A 14,910-nucleotide genomic window follows, 5' to 3' on the forward strand; every position below is an offset into this window, starting at 1 on the left:
TCAAATTATTGTCGTAGAGAAAGGGGGGTCCTATTTGGAGAGGGGGACGGAGAGAAACAGCAACAGACTGAAGAAAAAGGTGAAAGAAGCGGTACAGGAGGGATACAAGGAAACGGGCAGGAAAAAGGAGTGGGAAAGAGGGGCTGCAAGGGAAGAGGAGGAGAGAGGAGGGCAGAAGAGAAGGAACCAGAACATGGGAAAGTCCCCAGGATCACAGAAAGATAGAGACCCGGGGGACCCAGATGGAGAGGCCGCCAGGGCTTTAGAGCCCACGAAAGTTTCCCGGGTACCCCCTCCCCTCTCCTGTCCTCTCCCGGCCCGGCCCAGCCCTGCGCGCCCGCAGGCCCAGCGCGCCTCAGGGCAAGTCCCAGGAGCTCGACCCAATGGATCGCTCCGGGCCCGCCCCCTCGCGCGCTGATTGGCCGCAGCCGCGCTGGCCTCGCCTTATTAGCAAGTTCTCTGGGGAGCGGGCGACGGACCCGGAGCCGGCGGGTGCTCCCGGGAACTCGGCCTGCACGGCGGCGGGGCGCGGAGCCAGGCCCAGCGCGTCGGAGCTGGCCTTCTGGGGAGGGGCGGGAGGCGAGCGCGCGAGGGTCCGCCCGGCCAGGGCCCCGGGCGCTCCCTTAGGCCGGCCGCGCTCCCAGCCAGCCCGAAGCCCATGCCCGGCGGCTGGCCCGTGCTGCGGCTGGAGAGGGGGCCCAGCTCTGCATGGCCCCGGCTGCTGACATGACTTCTTTGCCACTCGGTGTCAAAGTAGAGGACTCTGCCTTCGGGAAGTCGGCGGGGGGAGGCGCGGGCCAGGCCTCCAGCGCCGCCGCGGCTACGGCGGCCACCATGGGCGCAGATGAGGAGGGGGCCAAGCCCAAAGTGTCCCCTTCGCTCCTGCCCTTCAGCGTGGAGGCGCTCATGGCCGACCACAGGAAGCCAGGGGCCAAGGAGAGTGTCCTGGCGGCCTCGGAGGGCGCGCAGGCGGCGGGCGGTTCGACGCAGCCCCTGGGCGTCCGGCCCGGGTCGCTGGGCGCCCCAGACGCGCCCTCCTCGCCGCGGCCGCTCGGCCATTTCTCGGTGGGAGGACTCCTCAAGCTACCAGAAGACGCACTCATCAAAGCCGAGAGCCCCGAGAAGCCCGAGAGGACCCCGTGGATGCAGAGCCCCCGCTTCTCCCCGCCCCCGGCCAGTGAGTAGCTAGAACCCAGGCGCCAAGGGAGGGGGCCGGGCAGAGGTGCGGGACCCGAGGGCGCCAGGCCGCGCGCCGGCGCCTACTTGTCTCGGGCGTCTGCGTACCTGCAGCCGGTACCTGGAGTCAGTGCTAGGGCTCTGTTGGCGGGGAGGCCGACTGGATCCTCTCCCTACTCCCACCCAGGAAGAGGGTTCCAGGCCTCCTCGTCTTGGCCGATGACGCTGCGGATGGGAGTTAACTTGTAGGATACCGGTGTCTGGGCACCCTCTCCTCCTGACCCCGCCAAACGACCCCGGGAGTCCATGTCCCCTCATCTGATCCCAAACTCTGTTACATCACCCTTACCCCAATAGATGGGTGCGAGCAATGTGGACATCTTCCCAGTGCTCTCGGTTTCACTTTCTTGTAGAAGCCTGGTGTTCCCCACCCAACCTCACCCAACCCCACCCAATTAAAAATACCTGTTTGCCAGGAGGTTCCAAAGTCCTTACAAAACTCCACCTCCTACCCTCTCTTGAAGTTTGAGGCAGATAGTTGGCGCTCTGGGCGGATGGATGATTTAGGGGGAGGGGACACTCAGGTTCCAGTGGAGGGGGCGGGGCACCAAGTCAATTAGGGGAAGGCGCCCCCTCTAATCCTGTCGGAAGCTCCCATGCATCTCAGACTGGGCCCATTGAAGTGGACTCCAGCCGCCAAAGGCACTTTTGGGGGTAGTTCGAAGGCTTCATGGCTCCGTGGCCTCTCTGCCCAGTGAACAGGCTCGGAGATATTTCAGGAGCACGGGAAATTCCCAAGTTTTCCTCGTTTCCTCCGATTATTTTGTGCTGCATAATAGCAGCCCGAATTCAATGGCGTGATGCTGAGGAATGATTTTTATCTGGGGATTAAACGTCTTTGAAAGGCCGGTCCCTCCCTGGGCCTAATGGCAGGAGAAGGCGGCCCCGCGCAGGGCAGTCGCTGTTCAAAATAGTGACATTTCTCTCGACGTCCGCCCTTCGGGAGGCCAGACGGAAAGTGAGTCGGGGGCCAACTGCTTCCCGGACTCGCGGTGGCCTCGCGCGGGGAAGAAGGGGGATGTTAACATGAGATTTCGTTTGACTCACATCCTGGTGGTCTGAGCGCCCAAAGGTTTTTCCTTTTTTAAGAAGTGCAGGGTGGAGGAAATATATAGTTAGGCAAAACCCGCATGGTGAAACAGCCTCGGTTTGAATTCACTCCGTTAAGCTGCTGCACAGGCAAAGTGTCCATTCCGAGACTTGGGAATTTGGTTAGGGCCTTGGGTCCCAGGATTCCAATCAATGCCTGTTGCCCTGGGAATAATTTGTTTCACTTTCTATCTGGTCTCAGCGCCCCGCTGGCCCCAACCCTGACCTGCGCTAGCCCTCCACCTCTGTGCTTGCTTACTACCCAGCCTTGAGGTTAATTTTGAAGCAAGAAGAAAAAAGACAGCTGGACACCCTTGGTCTCCATGGACTGGGCCACAGGCAGCGGAGCCTCAGTCGTGCCGGTGCAACACACATACTTGTTTGAGTGTGGCCAGAGGGCCAAGGTGCCAGGGGTGGGAGAGGTCCAAGAAACAATTGAGACAATCAGAAGAAAAAGTCCCGTTAGAATGAAGGAGCCCCTTCTCCCCCACTCACAATGACACTTTATGTATTTAGGAGAATTGGTCACAGTGCAACCTCCAAGATGTTCCTGTTGCTCCACCTCTGGTCTACTGGGGACTGACTCTAGAACCCTGTAGGAATGGGGTGTCCCAGGGGAAAGAGTCCCGTCACATGTGGAGTTCTGGATTCTATGCCACACAACTGCAGCCTAACTTGGCACTGAACACTTGTTGGGCACAGATGTTAGGCCAATGCATAAAACTAAACGTGCCCTTGAGCTGGGTGCAGGGCCTCTTTCTGCAGTTTCATCATCTGTGTTAACATCCACCTTCCCTCTGTGTGTGACTGTGGGAGGAGGCCTGCCGTGAAAGACCTTTCTAGTCTTCCGAGCAGCGTCAGGGCGGTTCCACCTCTTTCCAGTTGTGTTTGGGCCTTGAGCATGGGTCTGGGGCCTTGAATGTGGGTATGTTTCTCCTGGAATCTTAGTTTACACATTTGCAAAAAATAGACAAGAAATTCTTCCCTGCGGGGTTGCAGTGGGAATTGGAGAAAATCTTTTCCGAGGTCCTCACACAATGATTGGCACCAAGACACCTGGCAACAATCAATATCTGGTAGTTATTGGCTATTATTACTACTTCATGGGCCGGTTATGCTCCACCGCCTCTCCCTTAACCTCCTGTCTTTTTCTCTCTCGGCTCCTTAGGGCGGCTCAGCCCTCCAGCCTGCACACTGCGCAAGCACAAGACCAACCGTAAGCCGCGGACGCCCTTCACCACCGCGCAGCTGCTGGCGCTGGAGCGCAAATTCCGCCAGAAGCAGTACCTGTCCATCGCTGAGCGCGCCGAGTTCTCCAGCTCACTCAGCCTCACTGAGACGCAGGTGAAGATCTGGTTCCAGAACCGCCGTGCCAAGGCAAAGAGACTACAGGAGGCAGAGCTGGAGAAGCTGAAGATGGCTGCCAAGCCCATGCTGCCACCAGCTGCCTTCGGCCTCTCCTTCCCTCTCGGCGGCCCGGCAGCTGTAGCGGCTGCGGCGGGTGCCTCACTTTATGGTGCCTCTGGCCCCTTCCAGCGCGCCGCACTGCCGGTGGCGCCCGTGGGACTCTACACGGCCCATGTAGGCTACAGCATGTACCACCTGACATAGAAGGTCCCCGGGTCGCCCACCTGTGGGGCCAGCCAATCCCTGCAGCTCTGGTCTTCTGCAAGCAGCAGGAGCTGTGTCCCGACGTGCTCCACTGCGCAGCACCGCTGGGCGCCTTCCCTTTGGCCCTCACACTGCTCCGGTTTTGCCTTGGTTACTCCCTGGGTTCACTCTTCCAAGTCCGATCCCCTTCCAAAAAGTGGCTGGAAGGGTCCCTTAGCGCTCTCCTAGAATCTAGATCTACACCCTTGAGTTAAGGGTGGGGAAACTGAGGCCAGAGAGGTTAAGAGATTTATCCAGGGTCTCCAGCAAAATTAGTGGTTGAACAGGACTAGAGGCCACATCTCCTGCATAGCTGCTGTCCTGACACCAGTGAGGAAAATCATAGAGAAATTAGTGTTTGACGATCTTGGAAATGAGAACAGTCTTCGAGAAAGAGAAGAGCAAGCCAGGGGAGATGGACCCCAGCTCCTTCCATTGGAAAACTTACGAGAAGTTCAACAGCAAAACATTTGCTTTGGGGGGCAGGGGATACACAGATGCATTGCAAAGGTAGGTTGAAGGGACCTCTCTCTTACCAGTACCAGAAAAAATAATTGTAAAATTAAAAAAAAAATCTCTTTCTATTTAACAGTACATTTTCATGGCTCTCAAGCATCCCATTGGGAGGGATTGTGTGTACTATGTAATATACTGTATATTTGAAATTTTATCATCATTTATATTATAGCTATATTTGTTAAATAAATTAATTTTAAACTACAAAAACTCTCTTTACTGATTTAGTTTTATATTTTAATTTTACTTCTTGCCATCTCCACATATAAAATTGTTTTTCAGTTTGATGGTAGTTTTACACTAGCAATTTTCAACAATGCCAACAGGATATGCAGGGACAGAGGGGGTGTCTTTTTTAACACACCAGACAGATCTGCATTAGCAAAGTCAAGTGGAGAATTGAAGCAATTACCCAGGATAATTAGGCTCAATTTTCCAATTCACTTTAAGCTGAAATTGACACTTGCTCAGGCGACCCATAACCAACTCTTGCTTTTTTCTCTCCTTTTAACCTGTCTATGAAAACAAAGCAAATCACCCAAATGGTTTGATGACTGTAGGACAGCTAATCGAGACAATTCCCACCTCTGCAAACCTGTTTTTCCCACAGGAGGCCAGGTAGGGGATGGAAGCGATTGCTTTGCTTCTCTAAGTCACTGCCATTGTACACGCAGTTTGTGCAACCAATTTTGAGCTGCCAGAATGTGAGCGACTTCACACCCCCTATTATGACCGCTAAAAACAAAAATCAAACTTTACAGAAAACCCAGGGCAAACATACACTCTCGCCTTGGCAAGTCCTTTTCCGGGGCCCTGCTCCCAAACATTCACAAGCTTTTTTCTCTCAAGCCCAAGCATCCAGGAGAATAAATTCCCATGAGAACCAAGTTTGGCCTTGGGGGAATTCTGAAAGGACACTGAAGGCAGAAAATGACCCCGTAGTAAATAAGCCTATTAAGTTCCGGGCATCGCTCTGTTCTCTTTCGTGTTGGGGGCCGCGGCTTAATTCTCACCAGACCTGCTCACCCCCTCCCGCAGCCTCCTTCGGGCGGTGGCCGGTGCCTCCAAACTCTACCAGGGCGGACCCAGGCAGCCTTTTCGGCAAGCCGTTAAAGAAGGGAAGCTAGCAGACCAAAGGTTGATTGAAACCGAAGTACCTGGCCTTGGGGAGGAGTGAACGTCTCGGTAGGTGGAGACCCTGAAAACACAGTCTGCAGAGCTCGGTGCGCGGTTTCTAGCCCCAGGGGCCCAGGTCGGCGGAGGCATCCTAAGTGCGCTCACAGCCCTGCGGACGCACCCTGGCAGGCTGGCGCCGGGCAAGTTCCCGAGTGATCTGGACCTCGGGTGCTCCAGCCTCCGTAGTTCCGACAAAAGTTTTGTCTCCCCTGCTTGCGGCTGTAGTCTGAACTCGTCACAAGCCCTCTCCCTAAAAGAAAGAAAAGCTTGCGGTGGAGTGCAGTTCTGCCGCCACCAGAGGGTCTAGGGAGAGCCCGAGGCTGTTGGTCTTGGCCTCTGGGCTTCTGAAAGGACCGCCTCAAGAGGTCTGCGCCTCTTCGTCCCCAAAAGAAGGGAGTTACGCCTAAAAAGGTCTCAGACTCCCACGCCCATGCGGCCCTCTAAAGGCGCTTGAAGGCTGAGGTGCTTCGCCACTTTTTTTTTCTTTCTCTATATATTAAGCAACCCGCGGATGACGGCGCGCAAGGTACCTGGCTCCCACAAACCTTCCGAGTTCGTTCCCGGAACATCACCAGCGGCTTTCCTGTCGTGGTTATAGTATAGAACTCGAAGTCAGACAAGCCTATGTGGTTCAATGCTGTTCAAGCCTGCCACTTACTGGCTGCCTGACCTTGAGGTATAGAGATCACGCCATCTTTCTGTACCTCAGTTTTCTCATCTGTGAAATGGGCCTGGGAATCCTCGCCCTCCGCCCCGGGATTTTGAGGAGTGTCAGTGAGCCCCCGCGCGGGAGGGCTCCCAGAGAATACCCGGTGTGTTAGCGTTTTCTTGCTCCTGGTGCGCCCGCAGCACTGGAGTCCTTTCTGCGCGTCCTTGACAGAGGAATGGCGGGGCGTGGCGGGATCGGGTGTCTCCTCGGCCCCGCTCCCTGGCCTCCTGGCTCCTTGGAGTTTGGCAATTTAGGGTCGAGGCAAATTTAGAGCAACATAATTGCCGTAATGAGCAACGGCTCGCGCTCTGCAGACGCGCCGCGGCTCCAGCGAGGCGGTAGCTGCAGGCGAGGCGGGCACGCCTCCCCCGCCCCCACTCGCTGCGCCTCCGCCGGGGCGAAAGGGGCCCGCTGCCCTGGGACCCCGGTCCGCGCGCGCCCGCACTTCTGGCTGCCCGCCTTGGGTCGGAATTTCCTTCCACTTACGGGCCCTTTCGTTTCCCCATTTTTGTTTCTCGAAGTTTAGCCCGTTGTTTGCCCCCTTTTTGTTTCCGAATTCCCTCCCTTGACAGGGCGTGCACACAGAAGGTGCTCAATAAATGTTGAGGTGCCGGATCAGAGTGGTGTGCTGGTGTGCGGTGAACACTGAGCTACATTCAGCCCAGTCCAGGCGGAATTCGCGGCGCAGCTCCGGGCACTGCTTCTCATCCTCCCCAGTCCTTCGAACTCGAGTTCTTGATTATCAAGCGAGGGAGGGCGGAGTGGGCAGGGGCTTCCCGGGCCTGGTCCTTTATGGACGAATTTTCTTCTCTGGCAAGAAATGCCGGATAGATCACGAGGAGCCGCCACCTATCGCGCTCGGAGGAAGAGGCGGAAAAGGAACCCGCATTTACCTAGATCCTACCGTGTGCGGGGAGTTCCCAAGCGTGCCGCCTGCTCCGCGCCCAACCAGCCTACGAGATTTTTATAGCGCAGAGAGATGTGGGTTTCCCAGAGTCACACCGGTAAAGGACAGAGCAGGGATTCCAACACGGATTTCGCTAGGGACCCACGCTCTCCCGGCACTGAGCATCTAGTTGAGGGTCCCCTAGTCCCTGAACGGCTCTTCCACGAAGAATGCGTATCGCTGGGAAACTCGCCGCTGGGGACCCGGGCCCTAGTTCTGAATTAAGCTCCTTTGAGCTCTGACCGTGAGCAAGCACTGTCCCTTGAGGAATGAGAGGGGCTTCTCAGTGGCCCTGTACGCTGTGAAAGCGTTTTCGTTTTGTTGGGAGGAGCCTCAATCTGCAAACTCAGCTTTTGAGCACGCTGGCGAGACCGAAGCGGTCCGTGGCGTGGAGGCCGGGATAGGAATGAGGTTACTCGGCGGCAAGTGACCTGGGGCGCCTGGCGCTTTGGACGGAAGTTGGCAGGGCCCAGGCAGTGGGAGACCCGGGGGGCTGGGCTGGGGCTGGAGAGCTGGAGCCAAAGGCGTCTTGTTTTAGGGTTCGCTTCTCCGATCGCTGACCCCGGGGCTGACTCTAGATCGAGCAGGAGGCGGAAGGAAGATAGCTGCTGGCGAGGCGGGGGCCGCGAGTGCGAATCCTACGGCCGCGCCCACCCCACTTAGTGACCCCAGGCCCGGAGGTGAGCCCAGCCCAGATCCAGGCCTGCGCCTCGCCTGGAGCCCTCGGGGGGCGCAATAGGAAGCGGCGAGTAGAGGCCGCGGCTGCCTTTCAACTTGGCGACTGGCGCCGGCCTGGCCGTGCCCCCAGGGCCGCGGGGCCTCTGTGGCTCGGGCCCGCCCTCCCAGCAGCACGCGTCGCCGCACAGCGGGACAGTCCCCCAGGCCCGGACGCCGGGCGCCGGGGAAGCACCTGCCCCCAGCTACCACCGCCAGTGCCCACTCTCCAGAGCACCCTGAAGCCCCACTCCAGAATCCTGAAACTTCCACCCCTTCGCGCGCTCCCCTCCCGCGGCGCACACCACCCCTCGCCAGGCCTGGGAGGGCTCCGCCTTCACACCCGTCCGCCTCTCCGCAGCGCCCTCCCGCGGCCCGCGGTCCCGCAGCGCTGCTCCACAGTGCCTGCTCAGTGCAGTCCTGGGTGCCTGACGCTGGACTCGGCCACCTCCGGGACACAGAAGGTCTCGAGTGCACGTGCACACAGCCATCACACACCATCAACCCGGCACACCAACATACAGGGCAACGGACACACACCGCACATAAACAAAATCGGCGCACATCACCAACCACACCCAGCACATACACGCAAGGGCCACAAATACGCACACAACACATACACATACAACCAACACACACCAACACAGACACCCAGCCACACTCAACCAACATGTGCTACATACTCTATACACACAAAACCAACACACACCACAACCCCCACAATCAACACACATCCCAACATACGCAGCCCTAGTTTATATAGGCGAACACATTCAAGGCCACCCTCTAACGTCCCTACAGGATTTCTGACAGAAAGACACACATAATATTGGGGGCGGGGGGAGAAAAGGGAGACCCAGAGACAGACATACTGGGGAGAGATAATGATATACGTAGAGACTTTCATACGCAGAGATTCCAGGAAAAGGCGGAGCAAAGCCACGTGGAGACTCTGCCCTGGCCCTGAAGCTCAACTGAGCAAGTGAGATGCGCCGCTCAGAGCTCGCTGGGTGCCGCCGCCAGGACCTGCGAGGCGCGGAGGACACCAGCCTGTGGTGCCGGTCTGGCTCCCACGCGCGCAGAGCTTTTACTGGCAGGCCTGAGAATCGCCTAACGCTGTGGCCTTCCAAGAACAGCAAAGTGACTTCAGCTTTCCTCTCTCCGCCTGGGGACCCTACTCTGGCCCCCACCTCGTCCTGCACACTCGCCTTCTCCCACCTTGGCGAAGGGTTTCGGAAGGAAGGCTTTGCTTCCCAGGAATCAGACCCGACGCCCTGGGGAGGGGAACCCAAGCACAAAATCTGGAATGTTCATTCCCCCTCCTCAGGACACAGAAGGCAGCGCTTCGAGAAACAGCCAGCAGCCAACCAGTTAGGGGGGTGTCGTCGCCTGCCTGGAGTAAGATCATCCCGTATTAATCCTGATTTTGATACTTTCTGTGTGACCTTGGGCAAGTTATTTAACTTCTCTGAGCCTCAGTTTTCCCATATACAAAATGAGGAATTGTCCTAATAATTTACCCTATTGTTAAGGGAATAAAATGAAATGCCCTGTGAGATTCGTGGCAGTGCTAGTAATAAACGTTGGTTATGAGTACTGTACTTAAAAGAGACAAATATCAAAGGGGAAGGATTGTGTTTGTGCCTCCCCAGAGACTCCGAAAGAGTCGGGCTGGGCCGACGACTCAGACGGGACCCAAATTCGGATTTACCCACTCTGGATGGTGACCTAACAAGTTACTGCGCCTCTCCAAGGCTTTGGAATCTGCCCTTAAAGCCAAGTGCACAGGGTCCAGAGCACCGCGGTGGGGGCGCAATAGACATCTGCTTTTGGGGGGTAGTTAAAAGCGAATTCAAAAGTCTGCCCTCACTTTGGGGCCTGATTAGGGGCAGACGGAAGGGGGCCCCCGCCTTTGCCTCTGAGCCAGGCGGGGCAGCCCTGTGTAGGCGGCCTTTACGAGGAGGCCATGGCAGTGAGATCTCAGGGGTTGCCTCTACCCGGTCCTCCGCCCCCAGCAGGGTGCAAGTTTGCTGGACCGGGGGGCTGCGACCAGCTGCGGGACGGTGCGTGTGTGCGCGCGCAGGACGCTGCAGGCGGAGTTTGCTGCGTTTACAGAGCTGGAGGAGGATCCTCCAGACCTCAAAGCCGCCTCTTCGCGGAACCGCTTCCCTGCCTCTCCAGCCGGGCGCTTCCCCGACCCCCCTGCGGCGCCCTGCCTCCTTGTCCCCGCTCAGATGAGCTGCGCCAAGGCGGGGCTGGACTCTGGCGTTCTGGGTCTCTGCCTCCCTGACAACGCTACTTTTAAAAAGATACTGTTTTCTCTTTGATGAGCCTCCCCTGCCGTGGCAGCAGGGGCTCTTCCACCGGAGGGAGACTGGGCTGGGATCACGGCCACGCTGACTAGAAGCGAATGTTTGGGGGCCAGCTGAGACCTAGGACGGGACCCCTTACCTTTTGGGCTTTCTGAGACTCCCTCTCTGTTAAATGGGCACAGTAGATGAGCCCCGGCAGGGTTTGAGAGAGCAAAAGGGAAAAGGTTCTCCACGGCCTGCGACATCACCCGTGTTCCCAGTTTGGAGGTGGTGGTGTCATAGCTCTCCCTCCTGGTGTGACTGCAGCTAACACATATTGAACCCTTGCACGTGCCAGGATCTTTCTAAATTTTCCTCGGGGATTATGCCAACGGATCCTCACTACCAGGTGGGCAGCACCATTGTTATTCCCACTTCATAGACAAGGAAACCGAGGCATAGAGAGTGGCCGAATGACTCAGGCAAGACCACACAGCTAGTGAGGGTGAAGCATAGCTTTACCCACGGGCCCTCTCTAAACCTGTTTCCTGGCCAGCAGAATGGGACCATGTCCAGGCTGATGGGTGACTCCGACAGGAGCACGTGGTTGAGAAATGGAGAGTGCAGAGCACAGGGACAGGGTGGTGACGTGCACACTCTTTGCTGGCCACCTTCGCAGACCCACGCTGCACTTGGAAGTCCATATGTTCCAATCCTCCAACGCTGTGTGTGTGGGAGCTCCCTGAAGACCCAGGGATGAGTGGGGTGGAAATGGAGGGGTGTTCTTGGCCTTGGATGGCATCAGGAAGGATGAAAGACCGTTTTCTGTATACCACGGTGGACCCAGAATTAAGACACTTCTTTTAGTCTTCTCCTTATGAAGCAGGCACTCTTGTTAACTGTTACAAGTGAGGCACAGAGAGGGTATGTGACTTGTGCAAAGTCACACAGGTGCCTAAGATCGGATCTGTATTTCCTGTCAACCTCCACCTGCTGCTTCCAGTGTGAATACAGAAAGGCATCCAAAAGCCAACCAGGCGACCAGGAAGTATTACCGCCCAGGCCGTAGCCCATTCCTGTACTTGGCAGGATCTCCCTCTGGCCACCTTCCAGGTTGACCTCGTTTGCCTCTCTCTAGGTGCCGAGTGCATTCCTGAACCCACACCAGACTTGGAGAAACTGTTTTGGACACATCAGGAGAGATGCTCCCTTGTCACTGATGGGCCACCCTCCTCCTTTACAGACGAGAAACTATGGGTCAAAGTGATTGTGCGATTTGGCTAAAGTCAGGCGGAAAATCTAGGCAGAGCCAGGATCCCAGATTTTAGTCTAGTGCCGAGTCACTAGTGTTCTTTCACTAATTCATTCAGTGGTGTTGAACATGACCAACACACTAACGAATAAGAATTTCAGACAGAGTTGAATGCTTCCTGGGGGAGAGTAACAGGATGCCAATAGCACAATCATGGCAGCTTATTCTCCTGGAAGAGGTCAAGGTGCACCTATGAGGAGGCGACTTGTGAGCTGAGGCCTGGAGGGCGGGAGGAGCAGGGAACCTGAAGAGGAGCGAGAGAAGAGCCCTCCCATACAGCAAGTGCAAAGGCCCTAGGGGGAACATGGCAGACAGGCTGGAACAGGCCTTTTGTGACTTTGGAGTAGGCGGCCTACAGCGTTGCTTGGCATTTTGTCAAGCTCCAGTTGGCCGAGGAGAGGAGAAAGATGGGGGGGGGTAGGAGCGGCTGTGGTCCCCAGTTAGGGGGTGAGTGACCAGGTGGTTGCCTGAGAGGGGCCTTATCCTTGGTGATCCCCCTCCTTTCCTGCGGCTCCATTGTAAATCCGAGGGGATCCCATGAGAGAGCTCACTGCCTCCCAGAATGCAGCAGCCCCCGGGACCCACGGTTGTTTCTCTTCCCTCTGGAGCTCAACAGATTAGAGACCCAGTGCCCAGGCCCCCAGTTCGGCCCTGGAGTCCCTGGAACTCAGCTGCGCCAGCTCGGGGCCGGGGCGGGGGCCCTGGGTCTCAGCTGCCGGGCACCCCTGGGGCAACCGCAGCTTCCAACTCCTCTCACTTTCCCCTCCCTCTGACACCCTGCACAGCTCCTGCCAGCCCAGCTGTGCACCAGCTGTGCAGCCCCCCTGGCTCATGCTCCCGGAACTCAGTTGTTCTCCTGGCCCTGCCCAGCGCCCATCTCGCAGCCTAGGAAACTGAGGCCTGGACACCAGTGAAGGAAGGGGACTGTCATGTATTGATTGACAGGTATGGGTACCAGACCCTGTGCCAAATGCTGGATGTGCACAATGCATTTTATCCTCACAAGAGCTAGGTGACATAGGTGGCCTCATTATCATCCCATTGCACATATGAGCACGCTGCTGCTCAGAGAAGTGAAAGTTCTTGCCCAAGGTCTCAGCTAGACCGGATTCCAAACCCAGGAAGGCAAGCGAGTTGCCCCAGGAATAAAATTTAAGGAGATACCTACTCTCAGGGTTGTGTGAGTGCAGGATGGGCATGTGGGGGGAAGGAATGAAATATCCAGAGAGGAAGGTACTCCTGCCTCAATTATCTGCATAATTGTCTCCATTCTGCTTCGTGGGTGTTACTTAAAAGAGAGCATACGTTTCAGAGTCTTCCCTGATCTTGCAATCAGCTCCTGGCCTCCACCACCTCCACCCCACAACCCAGGATTTTTTCACATTTCAGTTCTTGCCAGAGTATACCTGTCCATCTCCTCTCCTCCTGCAGGCTGTGGCTGGTAGATTTTTTATGCCAGCGCCCAGCACGGCCCTGCGTGGGGGGATAAAGCACCTCCTCCCCGCTGCGAGTGCTTGCTCTGAGCCAGAGCCTCCGCGGGCGCCTTGCAGGGGTCTCCCTCCATCCTCACTGCGCCTCTGAGGGCTGCACTGCCTTCGTTCCCTTCACAGATGGGTCGACTGTGGCCCAGAGATTGCCAGTGAGGAGCCCAAGGTCACCGAACAATTTCTGGGTAAGCCCCGGGGGACCCTGGACTCCCGACTCAGACCCCCAGCTTTCCCCACCGCCCTGGGGATCTCCCAAGGAAGCCCTGAGAGGTGGGGGCTGAGCTGGAAACTTCCCCTCCCAGTGACTCCCCTCAAGGAGGCGCCATCGCCAGCTCCAGCACTCCTGCTCCTCCCATCTGAGAGGCAGCTCCTCCGGGCGGGATATCGACTGCTCTGGGCCAGCATGGGCGCGGGGTCTGTGGGGCCAGGCCGGCGGACCACCTGCTCGATAAACTCCATGGATTTGTGGGTGGGGAGCTGGGGCGAGTGCACCCCAGGAGCCTGGTGCACAGACCTGTGCCTGCCCTGTGGATGCGATCGCCATTAGGGCACCCGGGCTGGGGAGACAGCGACAGATGGGAGGATCTCTGAGAGGGCCTCTTCTTGCTCTTCTTTCCCCTCCCCACATGCCTTTTCTCCTTATTCTCTCTGCTCTCTCTTATTTCATTTTAGTATGTTTACTATAATTTTTTATGTTAAAAGGGGTAAAGTAGCCAGTATGGGTCCCGGCACTCTGGTTTATTTAGCTAATTTTCACCCTCCGCACCAGGCGCTGAGGACTACGCTCCGTGGAGACAGAGTCCTTGTCCCCAGGGCTCAGGATCAGAGTGGAAACTGCCAACACTAAGAGTGAACGGAAAAATAACACTACCAAGCCAGGTAGTACATGAAAGAGAGGGGTGAGATAGCAGCTGAGTGAGGGGTCCCTGAGGAGGGACATCTCAATAGACTAGAGGAAGTCCAGGCAAGTCCAGGCCAAGGGTCAGCGAAGGCAGTCCCTCCAGTCAGCCCGTGGGCAGAATTGTGAGGCCGTGGCGTCCTCCAGCCTGCAGAGGACGCTGGAATGATTTGTCTTGATAAAGGGCATCTCTGCTTTTAAAATGAATTCACAGAGCTGTCCCCTCTGAGCATCATCTGGCAGGCAACAGGGGCAGGTTCTCACCGTGTCCACTTTACAGATGAGAGGACTGAGGCTCTGTGGCCTTCCCACAGTCACTCCGTTGGGGAGGGGATAAGTTGGTGCGAATGCGAACCGCCATTCCACGACACCCAGTGGGCTCCAGATGCACTGGTTCTATGCCTGCATCCCGCCAGCACATTGAAGGAGGGACAGGGCAAGTGGTTTGGACGGGCTGTAAGGAATGTCCCGGAGCATGGAGCAAGCACATGGAGACGCGTCACTGCCCTGAGAGAGAGGCCCCTTGAGAGGGTGGGGAAGTGTTGGCTCCTGAGGATCTGTATTCAAAGTCGAATCAGGAGTATTCCCATTTCAGGAGATCTTTATTTTCCTGTGTAGACTCTGCCCCTCCTGGGTGGGAGTCTCAAAGAGCTTGGGTCCTTGGTTCCATGTGGGAGGGGTGACCTGCTGCTGGTGTCCCTCGGAGCCAGGCTCACCAGGACTGAATGGGGTCTCCAAAATAGTTTCACTGAATGGAAGCCCAGCCCTGCCTGGTGAACTGCAGGCGCACTCCGATTTCATTCTCCCCCTGCTGGGCTGGCTTCCTGTAAGTGTGACCAGTACACTCAGAAGGGCTCCATGCTTGGGGTTTAATGCTGCAGTG

The 14,910-nt window shown here is 56.9% G+C and overlaps 1 protein-coding gene across 1 annotated transcript; it reads left to right on the forward strand.

Annotated features, from left to right (window-relative positions):
- Window positions 1–475: 475 nt before the first annotated feature.
- MSX1 (msh homeobox 1) lies at window positions 476–4,361 on the forward strand. The gene is made up of 2 exons (XM_012662845.1): window positions 476–1,177; window positions 3,494–4,361. The coding sequence occupies exons 1-2, from the start codon at window positions 709–711 to the stop codon at window positions 3,934–3,936; spliced, it is 912 nt and encodes a 303-aa protein (XP_012518299.1). The 5' UTR covers window positions 476–708; the 3' UTR covers window positions 3,937–4,361.
- The last annotated feature ends 10,549 nt before the right edge of the window (window positions 4,362–14,910 follow it).

Source organism: Propithecus coquereli, unplaced genomic scaffold (genome assembly GCF_000956105.1).
Source record: "Propithecus coquereli isolate 6110/MARCELLA unplaced genomic scaffold, Pcoq_1.0 Scaffold785, whole genome shotgun sequence".
In the NCBI taxonomy this organism is placed as follows: Eukaryota; Metazoa; Chordata; class Mammalia; order Primates; family Indriidae; genus Propithecus; species Propithecus coquereli.